General features: G+C 41.6%; 1 protein-coding gene and 1 long non-coding RNA gene across 4 annotated transcripts in view; one reads left to right on the forward strand and one right to left on the reverse strand.

The window, feature by feature from the left end:
- The window catches only part of YES1 (YES proto-oncogene 1, Src family tyrosine kinase), a 45,329-nt gene extending 36,942 nt beyond the window's left edge, over positions 1-8,387 (reverse strand). The window contains exon 1 of one of the 3 annotated variants that reach the window (XM_015855336.3): positions 8,202-8,387. Coding sequence is in view for 1 of the 3 variants with exons in the window: in XM_085539624.1 (XP_085395750.1) it covers positions 7,890-7,962 (73 nt within the window). In the remaining 2 variants the exon portion in view is untranslated. Of the gene's footprint in view, positions 1-6,544; positions 6,771-7,889; positions 8,138-8,201 lie in introns of those variants that run through there. The other 2 variants (XM_085539624.1, XM_085539622.1) reach the window with 2 other exon arrangements.
- Positions 8,388-8,553: 166 nt separating this feature from the next.
- Positions 8,554-21,461, forward strand: LOC107310043 (uncharacterized). The gene is made up of 2 exons (XR_001553446.3): positions 8,554-8,664; positions 20,939-21,461. It is a non-coding gene; the product is annotated as an uncharacterized LOC107310043 (long non-coding RNA).
- Positions 21,462-21,720: the final 259 nt, after the last annotated feature.

Genomic DNA, 21,720 nt, shown 5'->3' on the forward strand with positions numbered 1-21,720 from the left:
TGTTTCAATATGGTTTTCCGGGTAGACATCGGTTGTAAATAGTACTATGTACTATGTACTATGGTTAGGCTGCGGTTGGACTTGATGAACTTCAAGGTCCTTTCCAACCTGGGTAATTCTATGATTCTATTCAGACAGTATAACAGATTTACGCCAAAGGTAGAACAAATGTAATCCAAAAAGTACAAGCTTTGTAATAACAAGTCTCACATTCCTTAGGAAGTAAGTTTTCATCTACAAACTACCATTCCTCTCTTTTTTTGTGTATCATGATAGCCTGAATCAATCAGTTCTACGGGTGTCTACAGCATGAGCTAAGAAATACTTCCTAAAATGAAAAAGGAGCTTGATATCTTTAGCAAATTATATAATATATAAAAATAGCTTGCTGAATAATTATACAGTGATAAGAGTAACCTGAATCACTATGATTTATGAATAGTGTTCTAACCTGCAAAGCTGTATTTAAAATACAGTATGGAACTGTACTTAAAAAAGAAATGCATGCATAACCATATTACTATTGCATCTTAGCCTCCATTGCTCTAAACACAAGTCAGTGTTTTATTTGCCTTATTTCAGGAGTTAAAAACCGTGTCCTTGCACCTTGCTCATTCATTTAAAAAACTCAGAACGAAAAAAGAAAATCCATACCCTTATTTTTCCCACCCCTTGGAATATTACTACAATTCCCACTTACATTTCAGGCTTGAAAAAATGTGGCCACTGCAAAAAGCAATTTCACTCAGGACAATTTCCACTGACAAGCAGTAACAGCTCAGAAATTGTCTTGGTTTTTCCTAATCTTCTCTTTCCTTCATCTATAATCTACTTTTTTTTTTTTTTTTTTTTACCCCAGAAGTAACAGTATTTTACCCTATACCACATACATTCTAAATTAGAGTATTTAATTTTACCAGGAGGAAAGAATTAAATACGGGTGTTCACAACGAGAGTAAAATATTTCTCTTTCTCTGTCCAATACGTGTTTTTCAGTTAGGTACAGATAATCTGATCTGAACAGCACCATCATAATCTTCAATAATCTTTTAAAGAAATCTTGAGCAATCAACATCAAAGTCAGCTAGACAAATCCCTTTCTCTCTTTGCTATCAGGACTTTCTAATTACATTAATACACAGTCTACCTAGAATGTATAGGGGGGATGGAGAGAAACAAAAAACCAAACAAGCGGAAAGCATACATCACATACTTCAGAAACCAGAAAGCACTGGTGTGCTTTAAGATACCACTGCTGGAAGAAAACCTGAATACTCTGTATTTGAAACAGAATCTGAACCATCATCTGGTGTTGAAAGAACCTTCTGAAATTTCCTCCCTTAATTGAAGTTCCTAAACTTTTACTTGAGACATTATTATTTCTCAAGTCAAGATAAATTCTCAATAATAATAACAATGATGATATTTTTGGTTTAATTAGTCTTCTGGTCTGATTCACAACAGCTGTTCTTTCAGTAGGCTTTACTGAGTATGAGCATCAAAGAGGAAAAGCACTGTTAAGATTTAAGGTAAAAACAAACCAAAACAAAAACCAACAAATCCAAGCTTTCCATTCTTACGCAGTACAAAACAGCCTTCTTATAGTCGTGATGGAGAACTCACCTTGGTTGGTCATCACTCAAAGAATGGCCTTCATCACACGGATGTTGCGTAAGCCTTACTTAAATTTGCATTAGGAAACAAAATAACCTGTATTTTCATTTGTCACTTAAACACTGCAAGACTTTCTGTTTAGTGAAACTACCCAGAGGCACATAAGTTACACTGTTACTTACGCTTTCAGCTTTGTTACAGGTGCAGACTTATGTTGGTTATGGTTAGGTGCAGCTTATATTTGGCTATGAAGAAACATGAGCTACTTCAACTGAAATCAGAGCTAAGCAGTAAAAATGAATGCTGTATACTGTAAAAACATGTAAACAAACAAAAATTCAACCAGAAGTAGTAAAACATTTTGCCCAAACATTCTCTTTTCTGACAAAAATAATTTAGTGAAAAGAGACATGAAGCACTCAATACCATATGCTTTCTTTCCATTCCCTCTCACCTTTACTTAGTTCTTATGTGAATAAAAACCATGTCATTAAGGAATTTTAGAATTCAAAGTTTATTACAAGGTTTGGTGCAGATTTTTCATTTTTAAGTTGTATAAAACAGCAGTTTGGAGATCAGCCTGAACATATTTCAGACCTACAACATGACCCTTAATTCTGCCTCTCACAAACTAACCTTGAGAAACTTTGTTCTGAAGCACAGTAATTTTTGTCTGTTGACTAAGCATTTAGATAAGGTTTTAATCACAAACTGCAGACATTCAGAAAAATAGTAATTAGAATCAAAGTAAAGAAAGGAGACACAAGAAAACTGAAAGATATTATTATATCTACTACTACTATTACTATTTGGAATAGGCTCCCCAGGGAGGTGGTTGAATCGCCATCCCTGGTTGTGTTTAAGAGCTGTTTGGATGTGGTGCTCAGGGATATGATTTAGCTGAGGGTTTTTAGTGTTAGGGTACTGGTTAGTCTGCGGTTTGACTTGATGATCTTCAAGGTCTTTTCCAACCTGAGTAATTCTGTGATTCCATATCTGATTTAAAATACTTCATAGTAAACTACAGACCTTTTTGATATTCAGATCTCCTTTCTGACACACAACAGCCTTTTCAAACTAACTTTTCTTTTGGCTAATCTGTGGGGAAAAAAAACCCACTAACCAAACAACAGTAAACAGGCAAATGTATATTCTGAATACCAGAACATTGCTTATACATTAATTTTGTATTTATTTTACAGTGAAGCTCGTTTTAAGGAAAGTGTTACATGCTTCTCCATTCTGATGCACACATCGGTAAATAGCATCTACTAAAAGAACACCTGCTAGGAATCAGTCCAAAAGACCACCTAAACCAAATAATCCTAAGTCCATCACCAGCTTCCAGAGTCCAAGACAGGAAACAATATAGGCCATAAGAATCAAGAAGTCCTGCACCACAGAAAGCACTGCCAGCAACTTCCAGTTTCTGGACTTTGAGGACAAAAGAGAATTTCTAGTTTCTGGACATTCCTGACAAAAGAGAATTGTTGTTGAACCTGGTTCAAGGTTGGTTCGACACAAGGCAAACAGAAATATGAAGAGTACAGAAAGGTAGAGAAATGTGTACACAAGAGCTTGGGAGGCTTCTTATTCATTATTACTCTGTGGCTACAAGAGTAGGTCATGATTTTAATTTCCAATAAAATGTTCTTGAAAAGCAAGAGAATGCTACACATAATTCAGGCTTATTTTTTCTTTGTCAATCTTCAAGCATAAACATTAATTTTGTTATCTAACCATGCTTAAAAATAATTTATTAACAAAGAATTGTTCAGTATTAATTTATGTCTTCACCTGGCTGACTGCCAAAGCAGTATAATGCTGCACAATTGCAATACACAAGAGATTCATAACACCCTCTAATTACTCTTTAAATTCCCTCACATAAACACCGTCTTTTCCTACAATTGCAAGGATATGGGGGAAAATATCAAAACCTTTAGCACAGGTCTGTATTTCATTCCTGATACTGCACTTCACAGCGCAGAAGCATCAGAAGGTCTACTGAACTAAAGGAAAGCATTCAGAGCTCGACTGAACACAAACATGTCCTCTTCTACTACCACTGTTTTGCTGTGGGTCCATCGATCCTGGTAAGCATACCTGAGACCTGAGTGTATTCATGCTCTGCCATTCACACCACGAGTAAAACACTTGCACTGTCTCATTTTTACAACATCAGAAGATGCTTTGGGCATTTACGAACAAAGGAAATGAACCTCACTGAAGTCTTCCAATAGAAAGACTGACTTTAAACATCACATTAACACTACAAAACACCTCTGGAAGTTTCCCCAGAAACACGATAAAGGCCCTGACCTACACAGATTGACTCACACAAGTGTATTTACTCAACAACTTCACTGTCAATGAAAGCAAATGAAGTAATCTACTTTTCTAAGCCTAGTTTACCTCAATCGAAAATCTGAACAGAGTGGCTCAAAGCTTCTGAAGAGTCTTTTAACTTCTTCAGATTTCTCTAGACTTCTGGTGTGAAGAAAACCACAGAAACATGCATCTTAAGCCACAGAAGTTTCACTTCCTCCTGAAGTACCCATTTGAACGGCAGCCTATTTCAAGTTCAGTAGCACCATCCGAATTCACGACTTACGTCAACATTTGAGACACTAATAGGTATCAGTATCGATTACATCTTACACAATACTACTAAAATAGCATTAGTCCCACAAAACTAAGAAGACAAAATAGAGTCAAGACCTGCCAAATACATCATCTAATTCCATATGCAGCAACCTAGAGTACTCAAGGAGCTAAAAAAGAGATAATGTCAGTCTGAGGTTTTAGCGGTCATTACTTCCTCTGCACTCTTGTGCTATATCCTGTAACATTATCTAAGACTAGGGTCTAGAAAAAATCATAACAAAACCCCAGCCTCAGTGCTAATGGTCAAATAGCTGATCCTCTACTCATTGAGGATCTCTACTGCAGCACCCAGCTTAGCTGCAGGGCTCAGATAAAAGCCAAGGGGGAAAGTCCTCAGCTCAGGCACATGTTGTAGCTGAGCACAGCTTTGGTTTATCAGCCTTCAAACAGTGAGATCCAGTGCATCACATAGGTGTCTGCCTGAAGTGACAACAGAAAGGGATGGTTGGTATTTTCATTCTTATTTCCAGCTATTCTTCTCATTTAAAGAATGTGTACTTAAATCTGGAGAGAAGAAAACTCACACACAAGCAATAACTTTTGCTCACTCTAGCCCTACCATTACTATCATTTCTATCTCCAATCTTGCAATCAGCCACGTGTGTTAACTTTACCCAAGGGTGCAGTCCCTCTCGCTTCTGTAACTTGCCTTGGTGCTGATTTCTGCTTTGATGCATTGGTGCTTCTAAGAACAAATCCTGATCCCTTGGGTAGAAAAGGCAGTAAGAATGACCTCCTAAAAACTAAAATTAAACCTGTCCTACAGTTCAATGACAGCATCTTCTCAGTGATACTTTTTCTCTTCAGCATACAAAGGCAACTTGACCAGTTTGCTACAAAAATCTGGAAACTGATAACATGATTTGGAATACTACAGCTCTAAATCATTGCTCTGAACACAGCCCAGAATCGTAGCAACTGAGAGAAGTTGCCATATGGTAACTGTAAAGCAGTTTGTATTCAAAAAGTATTATTTTCTTAAAAAAAGTGGTGGCTACATCATAAAATCCACCACTGTAAAACAGCACCTTATTTGTTCTTCAAGAACAGGTATGTTGGGCCAGGGTAGGTTTAGGCTGGACATTAGGAAACATTTATTTACAGAAAGGGTAGTAAAACACTGGAATAGGCTCCCCAGGGAGGTGGTTGAATCACCATCCCTGGATGTGTTTAAGAGCCGTTTGGATGTGGTGCTCAGGGATATGATTTAGCAGAGGGTTGTTAGAGTTAGGGTACTATGGTTAGGCTGCGGTTGGACTTGATGATCTTTGAGGTCTTTTCCAACCTGGGTAATTCTATGATTCTCTGATTCTAAGAACAAAACCACAATAAATACAGAGAATGAGCTATCTTCTCACAGCCCAAGGTTGGTCCTCCAGGTCAAAAATTAAGCCCTATTTTTTAGTTTCAGAAGCCACATTTCTCTCTCAGCACTGAGTCTATTCTGTCAACTAATAGAGGACTTCGGTGCTAGAAGCACAACACCTTTCAGAAGTGCTTCTCAGAAGCCTGACTATGCATGGAAGGTGTCCCGTTCACAGAAGGTTGTTAAATATGACACAGCACAATAAGTTCTGGAAGTATTATTTGTGCTAATACTGACATCAGTTTTAAAATTAACATAAAGGTAGCTTACTCAAACTGTGTTCAAAGAAGGAAGGAAAACAGCTTGATCCGCATAGCAGATAAAGATGAAAGAATGTGTTTCTTTTAACTAAAGGCCTGAACATGAGGAATTATCTGCTGAAAACATATCGCTTTTGTCCATGGGCGGAGCACACAGGAAAGTAAAACTGTGCAGCTCACATGTTCCTAAAGCAAACTTTGGCCACAAGAACCAACACGGATGTGCACATCCCTGTCATGTGACAACAGGCATTTATCAGCGAACACAGCAGCAAAGATTAAGTATGATTTTATGATATTTCTCTATTTCAAACAAACTGGCAATCCCGATACACTTCTAATATCATTCCATTGTTTCATTTACTACCTAACAGTTCCCTGGATACATTAGAAACAAATCAATCAATCAAAAACCCTCTTCATATTATGAAATACAGATCAAAGCTAATCTGGGGCTCACTTTCATTCCAAATAGCAATACCAAGGTCCAAAAATTAGAGAGTTTTTAATAACTGCACAAGTAGCCCTGAGAGCAGGCAAAACCAGGGAAGTCTGATTTCCTGCATCGGTTTCCAGCTTAAGAGAAATGATTATGTGAACTCTCTGGCGTACGGGTTAAGAGCTCTTTCCTACCTACCTTCCTTAATTCCAATAGAATTCCATAGAAATATTCCAACCTGGGAGACCTCTGCTGCCAAATGTGTTTGAGATTGGCTGACAGCTGGAAGACTTACATACAAGAGGGAGCGACAGGCACGCAGATGTTGTGGTTGCACTTGAGCTGCTCTTCCTGAGGAAATAAAGCTAACAAAACCCGTGGAATAAAATAATCATAGGGAAGTAATGCTACCAACCATAGCCACAGTCTCACGTTCAGTATCGTGTTTTTTTGTCCTCTGAAATCCAGCACAGACCCTCTCAGCACTGCTCCCTCTGTTCATCACACAACGGGTACCTTATTCTGAGATTAACCCTCAAGCCCCGGCTGTACAGAGCATCCATGCGCATGTTCAGTAGGAACATCCTAGAGCTAAATTCACAAACATGCATAGGAAAAACAGGCGCGAGTGTGAGGCTTTCCTGCTTGACCTACTGTAGGGAACCTGCTTTAGCAGGGGGTTGGGCCCAATGATTTTCAGAGGTCCCTTCCAACCCTATGATTCTGTATTCTGTTTTGTCAGCTGGAAAGGAACAATTCTTACTCTTCTATCAAATCCGCAGTAACACTGAATTATGGCAATGTTGTACTTCACACACTGCAAACGTAACTGACAACACAACTTAATGGTAAACCCCTCTTCCCAGTTATACCTTTCAAAAATGAAAGAGAAGGCTCCAAAGTAAACTTTTGTATCTCGTTTCCTTGACTAAAGGTCAACTTTGCTTGCAAAACTTGCCTGAAATTTCATTCAGTTGTCTATGAACTATGAAGAGAAATACAACACACTTCCCTTGGCTACGCGCTCTATGTTCTAAACCACTTGGGGACCATCCTGCCCATTTTGGTACATTCAAATATCTGTTTGTAACTAATGTTACCCTCTGCCTTGGCTTAAATGCAGCAGGTAGGCCTGGAGAAACCTCCTCAGCCTCTGAGAGGATCAGATACATTTACACCCCAGTTATTCCCGATACAAAGTGGCACATACGTGCCACATCAGACGTCTGGAAGGTCCCATCTTGAAACACATGCAATAAACTCACGTACTTAATGCCATGTAAGAGAGAGGGGAAAAAAATAATGCGCCAGCCGTTCTCCTGCACATAACTTCACACGGAGAAAGAAAGTAGCACTACAGGAATGGGACTTTCCTTCCCTCCCCCCCACATAAACCGCCAGGAATACGAGGGGGATTGACGAAGTGTTATGATGGCATATTTAAATTAATGACTCAGAAATTTAAAGCAGTCGCCTTGCTGCTAGGTGGAGCGATACAGAGCCGAGAACCGAACGAAAAAACAGCACATAACGACACACGTACGGCCGAGCGAGAGCCGAAAGGGGGAACGCGTTTCCTGCGCTGTTCCAGCAGCGCCCGGAGCCGGAGCGGCCATGGCCGAGCCCCCCGCGGGGAGAGGCCGGGGGCGGGCAGAAAGTTGCCGAGAAACTTTGTGCGAAGGGACCGAGGTCCCCTCCCCGGGGTGGGGGCGAAGCGGGCGGCCCCGCGGGGAGAGGCCGAGGGCGGGCGCGGGCGGCCGGGGCCTAGCGCTCAGCCGGGCGCCGCCGCCGCCGCCATCGCGGCCGCCTCTCCCGCGGGGCGGGGGGGGGGACGGGGCCGCGGCCGGGTGCTCACCTGCCCGTCCTCGCCGGCGCGGGTGGGAGAAGGAGGGGGAGAGGGAAGGAAGCGGGGCCCCCCCCGCTCCTCCCGGAGCCGCGGCGACCCGGGGAGGGAAGGGGGGGAGGAGGGGAAGGGAGGAGGGAAAAGGAGCAGGAGGAGGGAGCCGGGCGCTCCGGTGCGTGCGAGGAGCCGGAGCCTGGCGGCGGGAGGAGGAGACTCCCCGCCCCTACGGCCAGGCTCTACGGCGGGCACCTCCGGCCCCTCCTCCACCGCTCCCCGCCTCTCTCCGCTGCCCGCGGGCGCCCGGGTGAGGCTTGGCGAAGCTCCCCGCCCGATCAGAGGCCGCGGGGAGGAGCCGGGCGGACCCCTCCTCGGCGGCGCCGCGCACCGAGACAACATGGTGGCGGCCACGAGATGAGGGGCAGCTCCACATCGGGGCGGCCTTCGGGCTGCCTTCCCCCTGCTTGACGCCGTTCAGGTGTGTGGCTTCAGCTCTAAGCTCTTCTGCCTGCCGTGGGAAAGGCGTGGAGAAATTATAACCACGCAGGCTTGGTGTGTGATATAGGTTTGAGTCAGACAGGGACATCCCGCTGGTCTCAGTGGCAGAGGTCAGCGTCGGGTGTTTGAAAAAGGAAAGTTGGGTTTGTGTCACGATGGACTTCAAGATAAAGGCTCTTCAAGTGTCTTCTGAGGCCATCTTTCAGAAGTCAGGCCAGTTAATCAAAATATCCAGGCTGAATCACCTGGCCTTGGGCATCTGAGATTGCGTAGTAGGAAATTTTTCTGCTCCGAAACAGTGGTGAGGCATTGGAACAGGCTGTCCAGGGAGGTGGTGGAGTCACTGTGCCTGGAGATGGTTGAGAAATGTGTAAAGGTGGCATTGAGTGACATGGTTAGTGGGCATGGTGGGGATGGGGTCACAGTTAGATGTTCTTAGTGTTCTTTTCTAGCCTTAATGATACTGAGTGACTGCAGGAAGGATTGAGAGAAAAACACCCCGAGGAACCCAGATTATTAAAGTTTACACAGTCAGATTGGTGGCTGTCATTCAGGATTAGCTTAGTTTTCAGCTCATTAATAGCTAGATTTATGTCTCTTGCACCTTTATTTGGTGTGAAGGCTGACTGATAATTGTATTGGTCCATAATGAGAATCTAATACAATGTATACTTACTCTTTAAAACAATCAAGCAGGAGATTCCATTTCTAGGCAATGATGGAGAGTAAAACCATTTGTCTTTTAGCTGAAGTCAAATACAAGTATTTGCTTTTACAAGACCATAAATACACTAGGCAGTTAACAGTTTTATATATAAAAAATAATTTAAAATAATAACACAAAAGCATTTCAGGTTGTGATGCTCCTTACCATAAATAATACTCATGTAACCCTGTTAGAGTGGTGGAGTTTATCATTTTCCTGTCCTGTTAGGAGCCTAAATCACATTATTGCGGAATTGATTTTTAATTTAGAAATCAACAACGAGTTTTACAAATTGATCTGGGTGATGAATTATTTAACCAAGGAGCAGTCAGAGCTCTAGGTCTGGTCACTGCTTCCCAGCACAGTCAGGGCTTGCAGCAGTTCTCCAAGCTTATATGGCTGACCTCCACTATTGCTTGTGTTTTCCTTTCCTGTACATGGGCAAACACTGTCAGACAGTTAAGTTTATGGCAGAAAGTAAAACTTGGGTATCTGAAAAGCAGACTAAGCCTTAAGCACATTATTCTCATTGTGTTTCACGGCTACTCATTGTTCTTTAAGAAATGTATCAGCTTTGGGCTAAAGCTGTATGGTTAGAAGCATATTGGCTCTTGCCAGCTGTCAGTGTAACTCAATGCCTAGGTTTCAGGCCTGAAGTGAATGGGATTTTTCTTGGCATCTGGCTGTGCCCACGTGATGCCAAAAGGTTCCTTGGGATTCTCAGTCCATTCTACCCCTCTGATTGTTTTATCTCCCAGACACCAATATAGGGAGTGTGCGTTGGACTTCTGAAAGACTCAGCAGTTATCTGTGGCCTTCTCTGTGCATTTATGCTATTGACTGTCCAGATGTACCACCAGAAACAGTACTAAGACTCCACTGGTGATCAACTTCTATTGTTAGTGAATCACAGAATCGTATGGGTTGGGTGACATCTAGAGATCATCTATTCCAACCCCTCTGCTAAAGCAGGTTCCTTGAAGTAGATGATTACACAAGAAAGGATCCAACTGGGTCTTGAATATCTCCAGAGAAGGAGACTCCACAACCTCTTTTGGCAGCTTTGTTCCAGTGCTGTCACCCCCACAGTAAAGAAATTCCTCCTGTTTGCTTGTGTTCCAGTTTGTGCTTGTCGCCCCTTGTTCTGAAGGGAGTGGCATGCTTAATTTCAAGCCCCGTGTGATTAAAATAGTACATCAATTTGGGAGAAGATGCAATGACCAGTCTGCTAGTTGGCAACAATCTCAGCCCCACACCATATCACCTGGATGGGAAAGAATGGATTAGGGCCTTGAGTCGTGAAGGCCAGGCATGCGTTCCCTGTGGTGGAAAAACTGGCCACTTCTTAAGTTGTCTTGCACTTGTTCCTGACAGTCTCAGCCTTCCTTGTTTTTATAATGCCACGTCAAACAGGTGATTTAAACCTATCAAGCTGCTGGTTTCTCGTTCCCTTTATTTCTGTGCTGAAGAGGCCTTGGGATTGTCATTGCCACCTTCTGCCTGTGAGTCAGCCTGTAGCCTGCTGCTACATTTCACCTAGGTAAAGCTCTGTTATGCTACTGCTCTGCTGCTATTGAGTGGGTTCTAAGATCTGCTGCAGTGCTGCGTGTGCCATAGGCCATAAGTTGGGCTTAGCCCCTTACTGTTCATTCAAGGGAGCAGCTGTATTTGAATTGATTCCTAAAGAAGGTGATCATTTCGAATCCCCCCTGTGGCGCAAGTGGTAGAAGTGCTGCTCTGCTACACAGGAGGCTTGAATCCCGGGGGTTGGACTCAATGATCTCTAAGGTCCCTTCCAACCTGCACCAGACTGTGATACTGTGATACTGTGATCATTTATATTTATGCAGTTCTAAATGCACTTTTGTTTTTGGTTCAAATTACCCAGTGCTTGGTAGGATAAAGATCTTAATATGCCAAAGAAAGTATTTTTAGTGGGAACAAAGTTGTAAGAGCAGAATGAAGGAAGGAACAGGAATAGAGGTGTAGGCAATCTGGGGTATTTCAGGCACTGATATGGGTGCAGAGATTTGTGATTGAGGAACTCAGGTCTTGTATCCTGAGACTTGAGGAAAGCAGGACTTGTATCCTGAGATTTTACAGGAGGTGGACAGGGATTTTCTGCAGGGCTTTAACAGTGTGTGCTGACAGTTAATGTATGGTACACATAGTAAGCCTGTAGAAAATTGGAAACATTGAGACATTCTTGAAAATAATTGGGATTGTTTTCCAGAAAATCAGAATAAAAAATAAAATGTTGGAATGGCTCATGGGCCTCTGCAAAGAACTTTTAAAAGATACCTTTACCTACACCCATCCTTTCTTTATGAGAAATAAGTGGTAGTCAAGGCCTCACCTTATTTTCAGAAGTGTGGAAAATACTGGCCTTTTAGGAAGGTGTCTTCCAAAACTCATGGGCAAAGTTGCCATTGCTTATTGTACACTGTGATCAAATTATACAAAGCAGTTCTTCTTGGCTTAGTATTTGTTATGTGCTTACTTTTTAAGTGCTTTGATAAATATTTTTGTTTTGTCATGTTAATTTATTTGAGTAAAGCAATTAATAAAGCCACTGATTTTTAAAAGTCAAACATTTTACTTGGCTGTGAAGCAAATGATGTATGAATCCATTAGTTCAGTGAAGAAGCAGTGTTAAGTCACTGGGTGGTGGATCTCATTTTTTTTCTTATTATGAAGCAAGAATTCTATTTAAACTTTATGTTAAGCTTCTATAGGTTTTCTTCAGAAATGCCTTATTTTGCCATACAATGTTTCTACTCATCATGGCTGGGATCCGTGTATTTGGTACTCACTTCTATCTGAAAGATTAAGTATTCCATTCGTACTCAAATGCAAATAGCATTTCCCTGTGATCATGTGAAACATGACTAACTACTTGCACGTTATACTTTTAGCAAGTGTGTGGAGGCTTTGAAAAACAAACAGCAACTAACACAACATTGGTTCAGACATTATTTGGGAAATCATTTAAAGTTACTTCTGATTTCATGTTATACTCTGTCTTGGAAAATGCCACGCTTCTAAACTTGTTGCTATTTACATTTGTGTCACATCCACTTATATCAGACACGCTGGATTACACTGTATAATGGAAGCCGTATTGCTGTACTCTAATCTTTATCTCTTTATATCCGATCTGCTTTGAATTGCACATGAGTATTGTTTATGGTTACTTAAAATAACTACTGCTTTTATTTCAAGGGCAGTGTTATGTATGGTGAACAGTTAACACTCAGCCCTACTTTGGCAGCAGCTACAAATCCTGTATCCTCGGTTCCTGCATAAAAGCTGCAGAGATCCAGATCTTTCATTTAAGTTTCTCATTTGAAAAAATCTGAAGCCTGTGAAATTGTAGATGTGAAGAAAACTGTAATGCATTTTTTGAACCACTGTTCTCTTCTGAGGGATCTGGAACTTACACTCTACCTCACAAAGCAGGTCATGTGCTCTTGCTCAAAAGGGAAAGGAACAAACAGCAAGAGAAAAAGAAATACGTGTTAAAGCTGACCTGAACTACTTTTAGTTTTGACATCATTGCTTGAGTCATTCAGAGCCTTTTAAAGACTTCTCACTTCACTTACCAGCCTGTGTAACAGAACAGTTTCTACTGCCTTTGGGAGATTTGCACATCTCCGTATTGGCTACACTTATTAAGTTGTTGTTGTACATTGTGCTGACTGCCTAAGATATTACTGTGGAAGAAACTCTTAATATTATCAGATATGAAATCCAAGTGAATACAACATTTAGAGAGATTTCTTAGGGGATTCCACTCCAAATTCAGTTATCTCCCAGCACACACCAACATTTAGCTGTTGGATATACATGCTATCACAGAGCTTTTAATGTGACTTCATAAGTGAAGTGAAGCAGAATCTAGCAACTTCCTTTTTACAAAGACATGGCAATTATGTGCATTGTCTTATTATAGCTGGACCAGCTTTCCTAAGGAGCCTCTCCCCCACCATCCCATCATCCCTGCTGTTTCTCTTCTTCCTCATTGCTGGCTGGTACTTCCTCTACTCTTAGTGTATTCTGTTCTTCTGAGCTTCTCCCCAGCTGAAGATGCTCAACTTCTTCAGACCTGTAGCAGAATCACAGAATTGTAGGGGTTGGAAGGGACCTCTAGAGATCATCGAGTCCAACCCCCTGCCAAAGCAGGCTCCCTACACCGTGTCGCACAGGTAGGCGTCCAGTCAGGTCTTGAATATCTCCAGAGAAGGAGACTCCACCACCTCCCTGGGCAGCCTGTTCCAGTGCCCTTTGTTGTGTGTTAATCCCTAATAGATGTGAAGTTTCCATGCTAGATAGTTATTATGGCCCCAGTGTTTTGAGGATAATTGTCTGGGCACCAGAAAGATTTCCCTCTTCATTTCAATGAATGTGTTGATGTTTATTAAATTGGGAATAGTTCCAGGAACAAAATTATTCTACAATCTGGGATGCCAGACAAATCCTTAGAGTGGAGCTTCGATCAGGATGGGGCTGCTCACTGTTGTCTTCAGCATTACAGGTGAACACAAACATTATGTACCATCTAGAGATCTCAGAAAACTGGGCAGCCATCAGATGTGTTTTTTCTTTTCTTGGCAAGCCCTGAACCTTTGTTGTTTATCCTCCATCTTCTGTTTTCTAGTCACTGTTCCTTCAGCTGGAGGTTGCAGTCCCCTCAGGTCTGTCAGCATAACTACAACTATCTTTTTTTTTTTTTCCCTGTACTTTTACAGTTCTGCCAACACAATCACAGCCAGTTTGAGTCTCCTAACAGTTTTCTAAAAACTGAGATTTGGTCGGTATGATTTTGCTAGGGAATGGCATATATACTGTTGTGCTCACTGCTCTGAGGAAAGAGTTTACCACATGTGGAGGAGACTGATGTCACCTTACTTAACCTCAGCTGCAGCCAGAACTTTCTGAATTTTCCTACAGTTCAGATGTTAGAAAAGCCCAGTGTGACTGCAGTAATATAGAAGAGACAGCAGTGGTGGCAAGGAGGGAGAAAACAATGGCTATGATTTCCTGACCTGTGTCACTTGGCCCTGCATGGATCACTTCCAGCCTTGCTTCAGATAAATAACCCTTTGTTCTTTTCTTTCTACCTGCTCAGCTCCACTGAAGCAGCTGCAGCCTCTTTTTTTCTCCCCTAAGGGTGAACAGAGCGTCAGGAGTGAGCCAGCCCAGGTAACAAAAGCAGAGAGGAGGCACTTGTGGAAAACTCACTGTTAAAATGTAAACAAAAAAAAAACCCTAATACAGTAAGAGGTGGAAGAAGCCTGGATTTAATGAAAGCAGCCTTGCCACTAGATAATGCTTTTAAATATTACTAGTAAGAGTTCTTCTTCAATTTCTTGTGCTGAGGTTGTTCTTGGCAATCATCTGCTTCACTGCTGGGACACTTGCACTGTGAAATCTGCTGTTCTCTCATGTTAAAATAAAGTAACTTTGCCAGCGAATCTACAGAGAGGCACCTCGACCTCCAGACTGGGAGCAATCATTTGAGATTTAGCAAGTCTCCCATGCTGATGTCAAGGATTTGTTTTTTGTGGTATCTCTTAATAATACGCCCACATTTGACCTGGTGGTGAGTAAGTCTCTGCACAGCCTCACTTTGCATGTAGGGGCTTAGCTCATCTAAGCTGAGTTCTCCCCAAACTATCTGCATATCCTCCCACAAGCCCTGCTTGCCAAGCAGCCTGGAGATGCTCCGCTCCAAGGCTTCAAAGGAGAAGCCAGCATTTCTTTGCAATTAGGTAGAAATGTACAGCTGGGATGGACCTCCCACTGTGCAGCGATCATTGTGGGAAAGTATCAGTGGCCTTTCCCTTCTCCACGCATGGCTTAAAAAGAACAGAAAAGTACAAGGATGAATAAATGAGGAAGACTCTCTTTCCATGTTGCTCTTCTCTTGTTCTGCAGGCTGCTGCTTTGTCCTGCTCTGTCATTAGCACACTTCTTGAAGAGCTGGCTCTCAAGTGGGGAAACAAGCAGAGCAAAACCCAGCCTGAGCCCCCTGCACAGATGTTTATGCTGGGGATACATCATAGCTTTTTGGAACTTCTAATGCTTGTATTCTTCAAAAGGCAAGAAAAAACTGCTACATTTAGCAGAAAACTCTCTATATACCATGAACATAAAACTGAAAGCTATAAAAATGCCAAACTTTATTTATTTGTTTTTTATTTTATTTTATTTTATTTTATTTTATTTTATTTTATTTTATTTTATTTTATTTTTTAATGGAGAGCTTGTATCAACATGTGTTTCTCTGAATTTGGAGTTTCTCTTCAAAAATGGAGCTGACAGGTATTCCTTTATTTCCCTTAAGTACATAATTAATTGATCCTGTTGGTTTGGAGAACTGCAAAACTGTTTTCAGTTTTTTAAAATTTTCAGTCTTTTAAAAAATAGTATCTTACTTCGCTATTTCCTCTTAGCCCCCCCGTTTCTTTAAATAGTCTGTAACAGCCCGATAATTTATGTGAGATATTTCATTGTTCATAGAATTAACTAATTGTACAACAAAAGAATGCATTTGTCATTCTCATAATGGTATAAAATTAATGACATGGAGACAAATACGGGTAAAGAAAATAAGAGAATTACAAAATCAGAAATACATAGCATTAAAGGTTACATTAATGTTGCTTCCCTCTGCTTGTTTTTCCTTTCACTTTTGGTTAGAAAGGGATCTTCCAAAGCATAGGAATTTGCTTATACTATTCCCAGTTCTTTGAAAACAGAGTGTGTGAAAATCAGCCTGTTCCACACTGTCCCGTATTTTTGCTTTTGTTTTCTAGTGGGGAAGAAAAATAAAATACAGAAAGCTCAAAAATCTTTGGGTTTTGAAATGTGGGCTTGGGACATCTTTGGTGGATCATCCTAACACAGCTAGAAGGGACTCTATTGTTCTTTATGGAAAATATAATCCATCCAGGGACCCCAGATGACAGGGCAAATGAGGGGCCTAAACCGTGACAAACTCCTGATGAGTAATGACAAACCATCCTGAAGCAAAACATTTTGATTTGCTTGGACAGTTCAAAACATTTTGAATTCTCTTTTGTTTTCCCACAGGGACATTACATTGTTTTGGCATAACCAACTTTTTCCTGTGGAAAAATAAAATAAAATAAAATAAATTTTGCAGAAACCACTTTTCTACTAAAAAACATGAACAGAAAATTCTGGAGCAGCAATAAAGAGAAGATGTCAAGCCAGAACCACGCACATTTGAAAGTATTCTCCCTAGAGAACATTAGGAATACTTCAACCTGGCAATGAGAATTTTATATCAACTCCATATTTTACACTAGTATAAAGGTAAATATATATTTCATAGACGGTGAATGTAACATGATGAAATCCATGTGACACGGCTTGATACATTTCAACACATTTAAAATATGATGTTTCACAGAGGCCTTCAAAAGCTGTTCTCTTTTTTCTTCAAAAAAGTCAAAGTCTTGTGGAAAACTTAGGCCTTTGAAATGAAAAACTACACTTGAGATTTCACAACTGTGAACTTTTTAACAAACTGACTGGTGCTTGTGAGAAAAATAACAGTCTATAGAGCAGAGGTCTTGAGCACTTTCCCTATAGGGACAGGCTGAGAGAAATGGGGCTTTTCAGCCTGGAGAAGGGCCCAGGAGGCCCTTATAGCAGCCTTCTAGTATCTGAAGGGGGCCTACAGGAAAGCTGGAAAAGCACTTTTTATAAGGGTACGTAGCAAAAGGATTAGGGGAAATGGCTTTAAACTGCAAGAGGGTAGGTTTAGAGCAGATATTAGGAAGTAATTTACTGTGAGGGAGGTGAGACACTGAACCAGGCTACCAAGTGAGGTTGTGGATGCCCCCTCTCTGGAAGCGTTCAAGGCCAGGCTGGATGGGGCTGTGAGCAACCTGGTCTAGAGGGAGGTGTACCTGCCTATAGCAGGGGGGTGGAATGAGGTGATCTTAAATGTTCCTTCCAACACAAACCATTCTATGAAGTTTTTAGAAAAAAAAAACTTTGCTATTTCTTAATCGGAAACATACTGCTACTTTCAGTTCTATAAAAAAGGGACACAGAACTTTTTAAAAGCTAAGCATGATGTATCTTCCTGAAGTCTTAGGTCAGTGGTAGTTAGCTAACCTGCCAGGCCCTTGCATAGCTTTGAGTCCCTGTTGGCACCTAGAGGATGCAAAATCAAAGAGAAAGCCTTCTGCTTTCTAGAATTGGCAGCAAGCTTGATGTCTGTGTTTCAGGGGAACTTCTTTGCTAAATGTGGCAAAGTTTGCCCTGGCTTCTTCTGTATTATGGCAGGCTTCATCTGGACAGTGGTAAGCAGAGGACGAAGCCTGTTGACTCCCATAACCCCAGTTAATCTTGTGCTTTGCCTAGGGTAATAAACAGATAACTCGCTGAGTTTAAAAACAGAACTGACCACCAGAGCTGTCTGTTGAGCTCAGAATATCGTCACCACTCAGATTTCACTGATGTGTGAATCCTGACCCAAGCATCCCATGCAGATCACAAAACACTGAGAGTTGGGGAGTCCTCAGCTTTGGGTGGTGTAGGCTGAAGGGAATGGCAGGTCCAAAGAGCAGAGCAACAAACTGGATCAGGAATCTGCCTGGTATTTGTCAATAACCGCCTGTCGGCACATGGATCATGTATCAGCTGTACTGTACAATCACTTGTCTGGTTCTTGCAGGCATACATCTTTTCTTTTGTTCTTTGTGTGCATAGTTTTCAAACTGGGCATATAGTCTCCATGGCGAGTCTGTTGGGTGCTTTCATTCCAGGAGCCATTGTAACATAAATAAACCTTGCTAATCAGACATGAAAGACAATCCTGACAATTCTGGGCTTCATCACATCCAGCTGTTGAAGCCCATCGTCACTGCAGACTTGTGCTGGTGAATGCAGAAAATGCTCTACTTGGTTTGTGATGTTTCTGACAATGACTGTGAAGTCCAATTAAAAAGGATGAGTGCATTTCATAGCTGAGTGCTTCAGTTTGGAGCACTTATGAGTCTTTACTCGGCCAGAGAAAACAATTTACAAATGATTTCAGAGGTACTTTAAGTATATTAGTTTTTTTAAGCCAGCATCACCTGACCAACAAGTGTTGTTTATTAATACATTCAGTGTGTTTCAATACAACTTTCCTCGCCTTTTGCTGTTCTCGAGGAGATTTATTTTTTCTACGATTGCTTTTATTAGTCATTTCTGTAGGCAGCGGGGCAGCTGCTGCAGTCACCCATTTGTTTCTTGCGGTCGGCTCTAGACTTAACAAAATGCAACTGCACCCTCTTGTGGTAGCCGATAAGTGGATTATTTGGGTTTCATAGTTTATTTTGTTCTGAACTAGAGAAATAAAAACAAATAGCAGAAGTGTCCTGAGGCCACACAGCAACAAAGCTTCCTGGAGGACTTCAAAAACGAAGCTTCATTGTAGGAATGTTGGAGCTCCGTCAGGCTTTGAAGACAAACTCCTGTGGGGAAGAGCTTCAAAGGCACTGTGGGAGACCTTTGTGCTCTTCGTTTTTGAGGGGATTCCTATCGTAATATATTCTTCAAGAAAAGCAGAGTTGGTATGGCTATATGCATAGGAATGGTACATTTACAACTAAGCATAAGGACAATAATTCAGCATTAGTATCTAGCGTTGACATGAAAACTAGCTTATGTTCATTATCTGCACGTGAAAATCCACAAACTATCTGTTCCTCTCATATGCTCTAATGGAAGTAAAGTTCTTGCATGCAAATATGCTTGTGAAGAGCATAGGTTAGACTGTACATTAAAGGTTCAATTTTGAATACTTGTAAATCACAGAATCACAGAATTGTAGGGATTGGAAGGGACCTCTAGAGATCATCGAGTCCAACCCAATCTCAACATGTCTTTGTGACTCTTGTGAGCACTTAAAATGAATGCTTTTAAATCTGTGAATGCATTTATATACTGATCTCAGAGGTGCAGAGGCAAGAACTCCTTCAACTCATGAAGCAAGTGCATTGGCATGTCTGTCTTCCACCCTGCAGTACAGGGAATCAGAGAGATGTGTTCAATACTTCCCTTGCTTAAGGGTTTTAAACGTTGTATACACATTGGAATGTGAATCTTATCGGGAGCAGTTGAGGGAACTGGAATTGTTCAATTCGGAAATGAGGAGGCCCAGGGGAGACCTTACTGCTCTATACAACTCTCTGAAAGGAAGCTGTGGTGAGATGGAGGTTGACCTCTTCTCCTTTGTAGCTAGTGGTAGAACAAGAGGGAATGGCCTGAAGTTGTACCAGGGGAGGTTCAGGTTGGATATTAGGGAAAAATTATTCTCAGAAAGAGTAGTGATGCATTGGCACAGGCTGCCCAGGGAGGTGGTGGAGTCACGGTCCCTGGAGGTGTTTAAGAACTGAATAGATGTGGCACTGAGGAACATGGGTTAGTGGGCATGGTGGGAGTGGGGGTTATGGCTGGACTGGATGACCTTAGTGGCTTTTCCAAATTTAATGATTCAGTGATTCATTTTCCTGCCAAAGAACTCCAAACACACACACACACACTCTTTTATTCCTTTTTATTTGTTGCACTGTAAATGTGAAAACAAGGAGCTTTTCCATGAGATAAAATAAAAGAAATATAGGAATACATTTTTTGGAATAATTCTTCATGTCCTCCATGAGCAGAGACAGTCACTAAGAATAAGGGAAATTATACCAATAAAACAACCAAGTATTTCTGGAAACATCACTTTCTGCAAATAAATGTTAAATAAAGAATAGCAAAAAAATAGTATAATTTAAACTGAGTAAGTATCCAAATGAATTATGCTCCCCATAATGTGGTTTTAATGAAGCACAGCAAGGGTAGTCTTTCTCAGAGCACGGAATTAACATAGAGCCTGCTGTAGTGCCAGTTACAAGTCTGGAACAATTTGTCTTAGTCTCTGCCAATAGTTTATGTGTATATATATACATATATATATATATATATATAAAAGAGAGCTATTACACAGCAGTGTGACTCTCTACTCTATGTAGAATGTCGTGAGGTGAGGTGAGCTGGTTTGCCTCTTTATGCCTGGACTTGTTCATTGTATACCACAGATCTCTGCACACGGCTGGGCCGGGTGGTAGCCTTTAAGATGCTGGTCTGGAAGTCACATTTAGGGAGATGTGGGCAGATATTCATGTTGCCTTGCCCTTGAAGGAGTTGCTGAAACTCTCTGGAACCATTATGTTATTAAAAATTCATGTTTCTCCTAGTTTCTGTCATGTTCTTCTCTGTACCTTAAAGGGCCCTCCCCCATCTTCAGTTAGTATTCATTTCTGCTGTCAGCAATATGGGAGTTTACAACATTTTTATGCCTCCCAGCTGTCTGCCCTTTCCCTGCATGGTGTCCTTCTGTGTGCTCAGGACAGACAGCTATTGCTGTAGGTCTTGCACCACAGCCAGCTCTGTTCAACTTGAGCTGTCACCAAACAAACAAACAGGCCCAGTGCTCTCATGACTGTTGACATCATTTCCCTATGTCTTTCCACAGGGCATGCAAGAGTGTGCAGGAGGATGGGCAAAAAGAGGAGCAAGGGCCTCCTGTATGTGAAGGCTGTCTCCTGGATCTCAAGGTGGATTGCTCTTTGTCTCCAAAAGCAGCAGGGCTCCCAGTCATGTGAGCTTATTCTTTCTCCAGGATGAGTGTGGATGTGAAGCTTATACGGGTACATCCTTTCAAGCTAATTACATCACAACAAGTGCTTTGGCTCCAATCCTACACAGCCCTGCCCAGAGCCTGAACCAGCCTGCTGCTTCTCCTGGGTGCCTGCCACAGAGGTTACCTCCCTGTGAGATCCTGGCATGCTCCCAGTCCTCTGCAGTCCAGGCTTCTTCCAAGTTCACATACCCAGAACTCACTGCTGTGGCTGTGCCTGATGTCTCTACATTAGTTCACCTGGTTTTTGCCTTGGGGAAAGGAGCATGTCCAATCTCTTTTAAAATAAACATTGCTGAAATCCAAGATTCAACTACATATTACAACTCCTTTGTGGCTAATAAATAATGAAAACCTGTGTTCAGCTCCTACTATCGATCCCTCCACTTGATAATCCTGAGCATTTATTCAATATAGTACCCCATCACTGGCCCACACTCATCACATACTCTAAACCTAATGCACTTTCTAAAACAGCTTGGATCAGAAGTAAGTTTTAAGATGCACCGAGGCTGGGAAATGCAGGAAGCAGAAATGTTCAGTCTTTTCCACTCAGAACACACAACCTGAGTTCTAGAATAGTTACAGAGCAATGGCCTGCATTTCTCCCCACTTAT

The sequence above is a fragment of the Coturnix japonica genome, chromosome 2 (genome assembly GCF_054131305.1).
Source record: "Coturnix japonica strain WE chromosome 2, WE-NBRP24, whole genome shotgun sequence".
Lineage (NCBI taxonomy): Eukaryota > Metazoa > Chordata > Aves > Galliformes > Phasianidae > Coturnix > Coturnix japonica.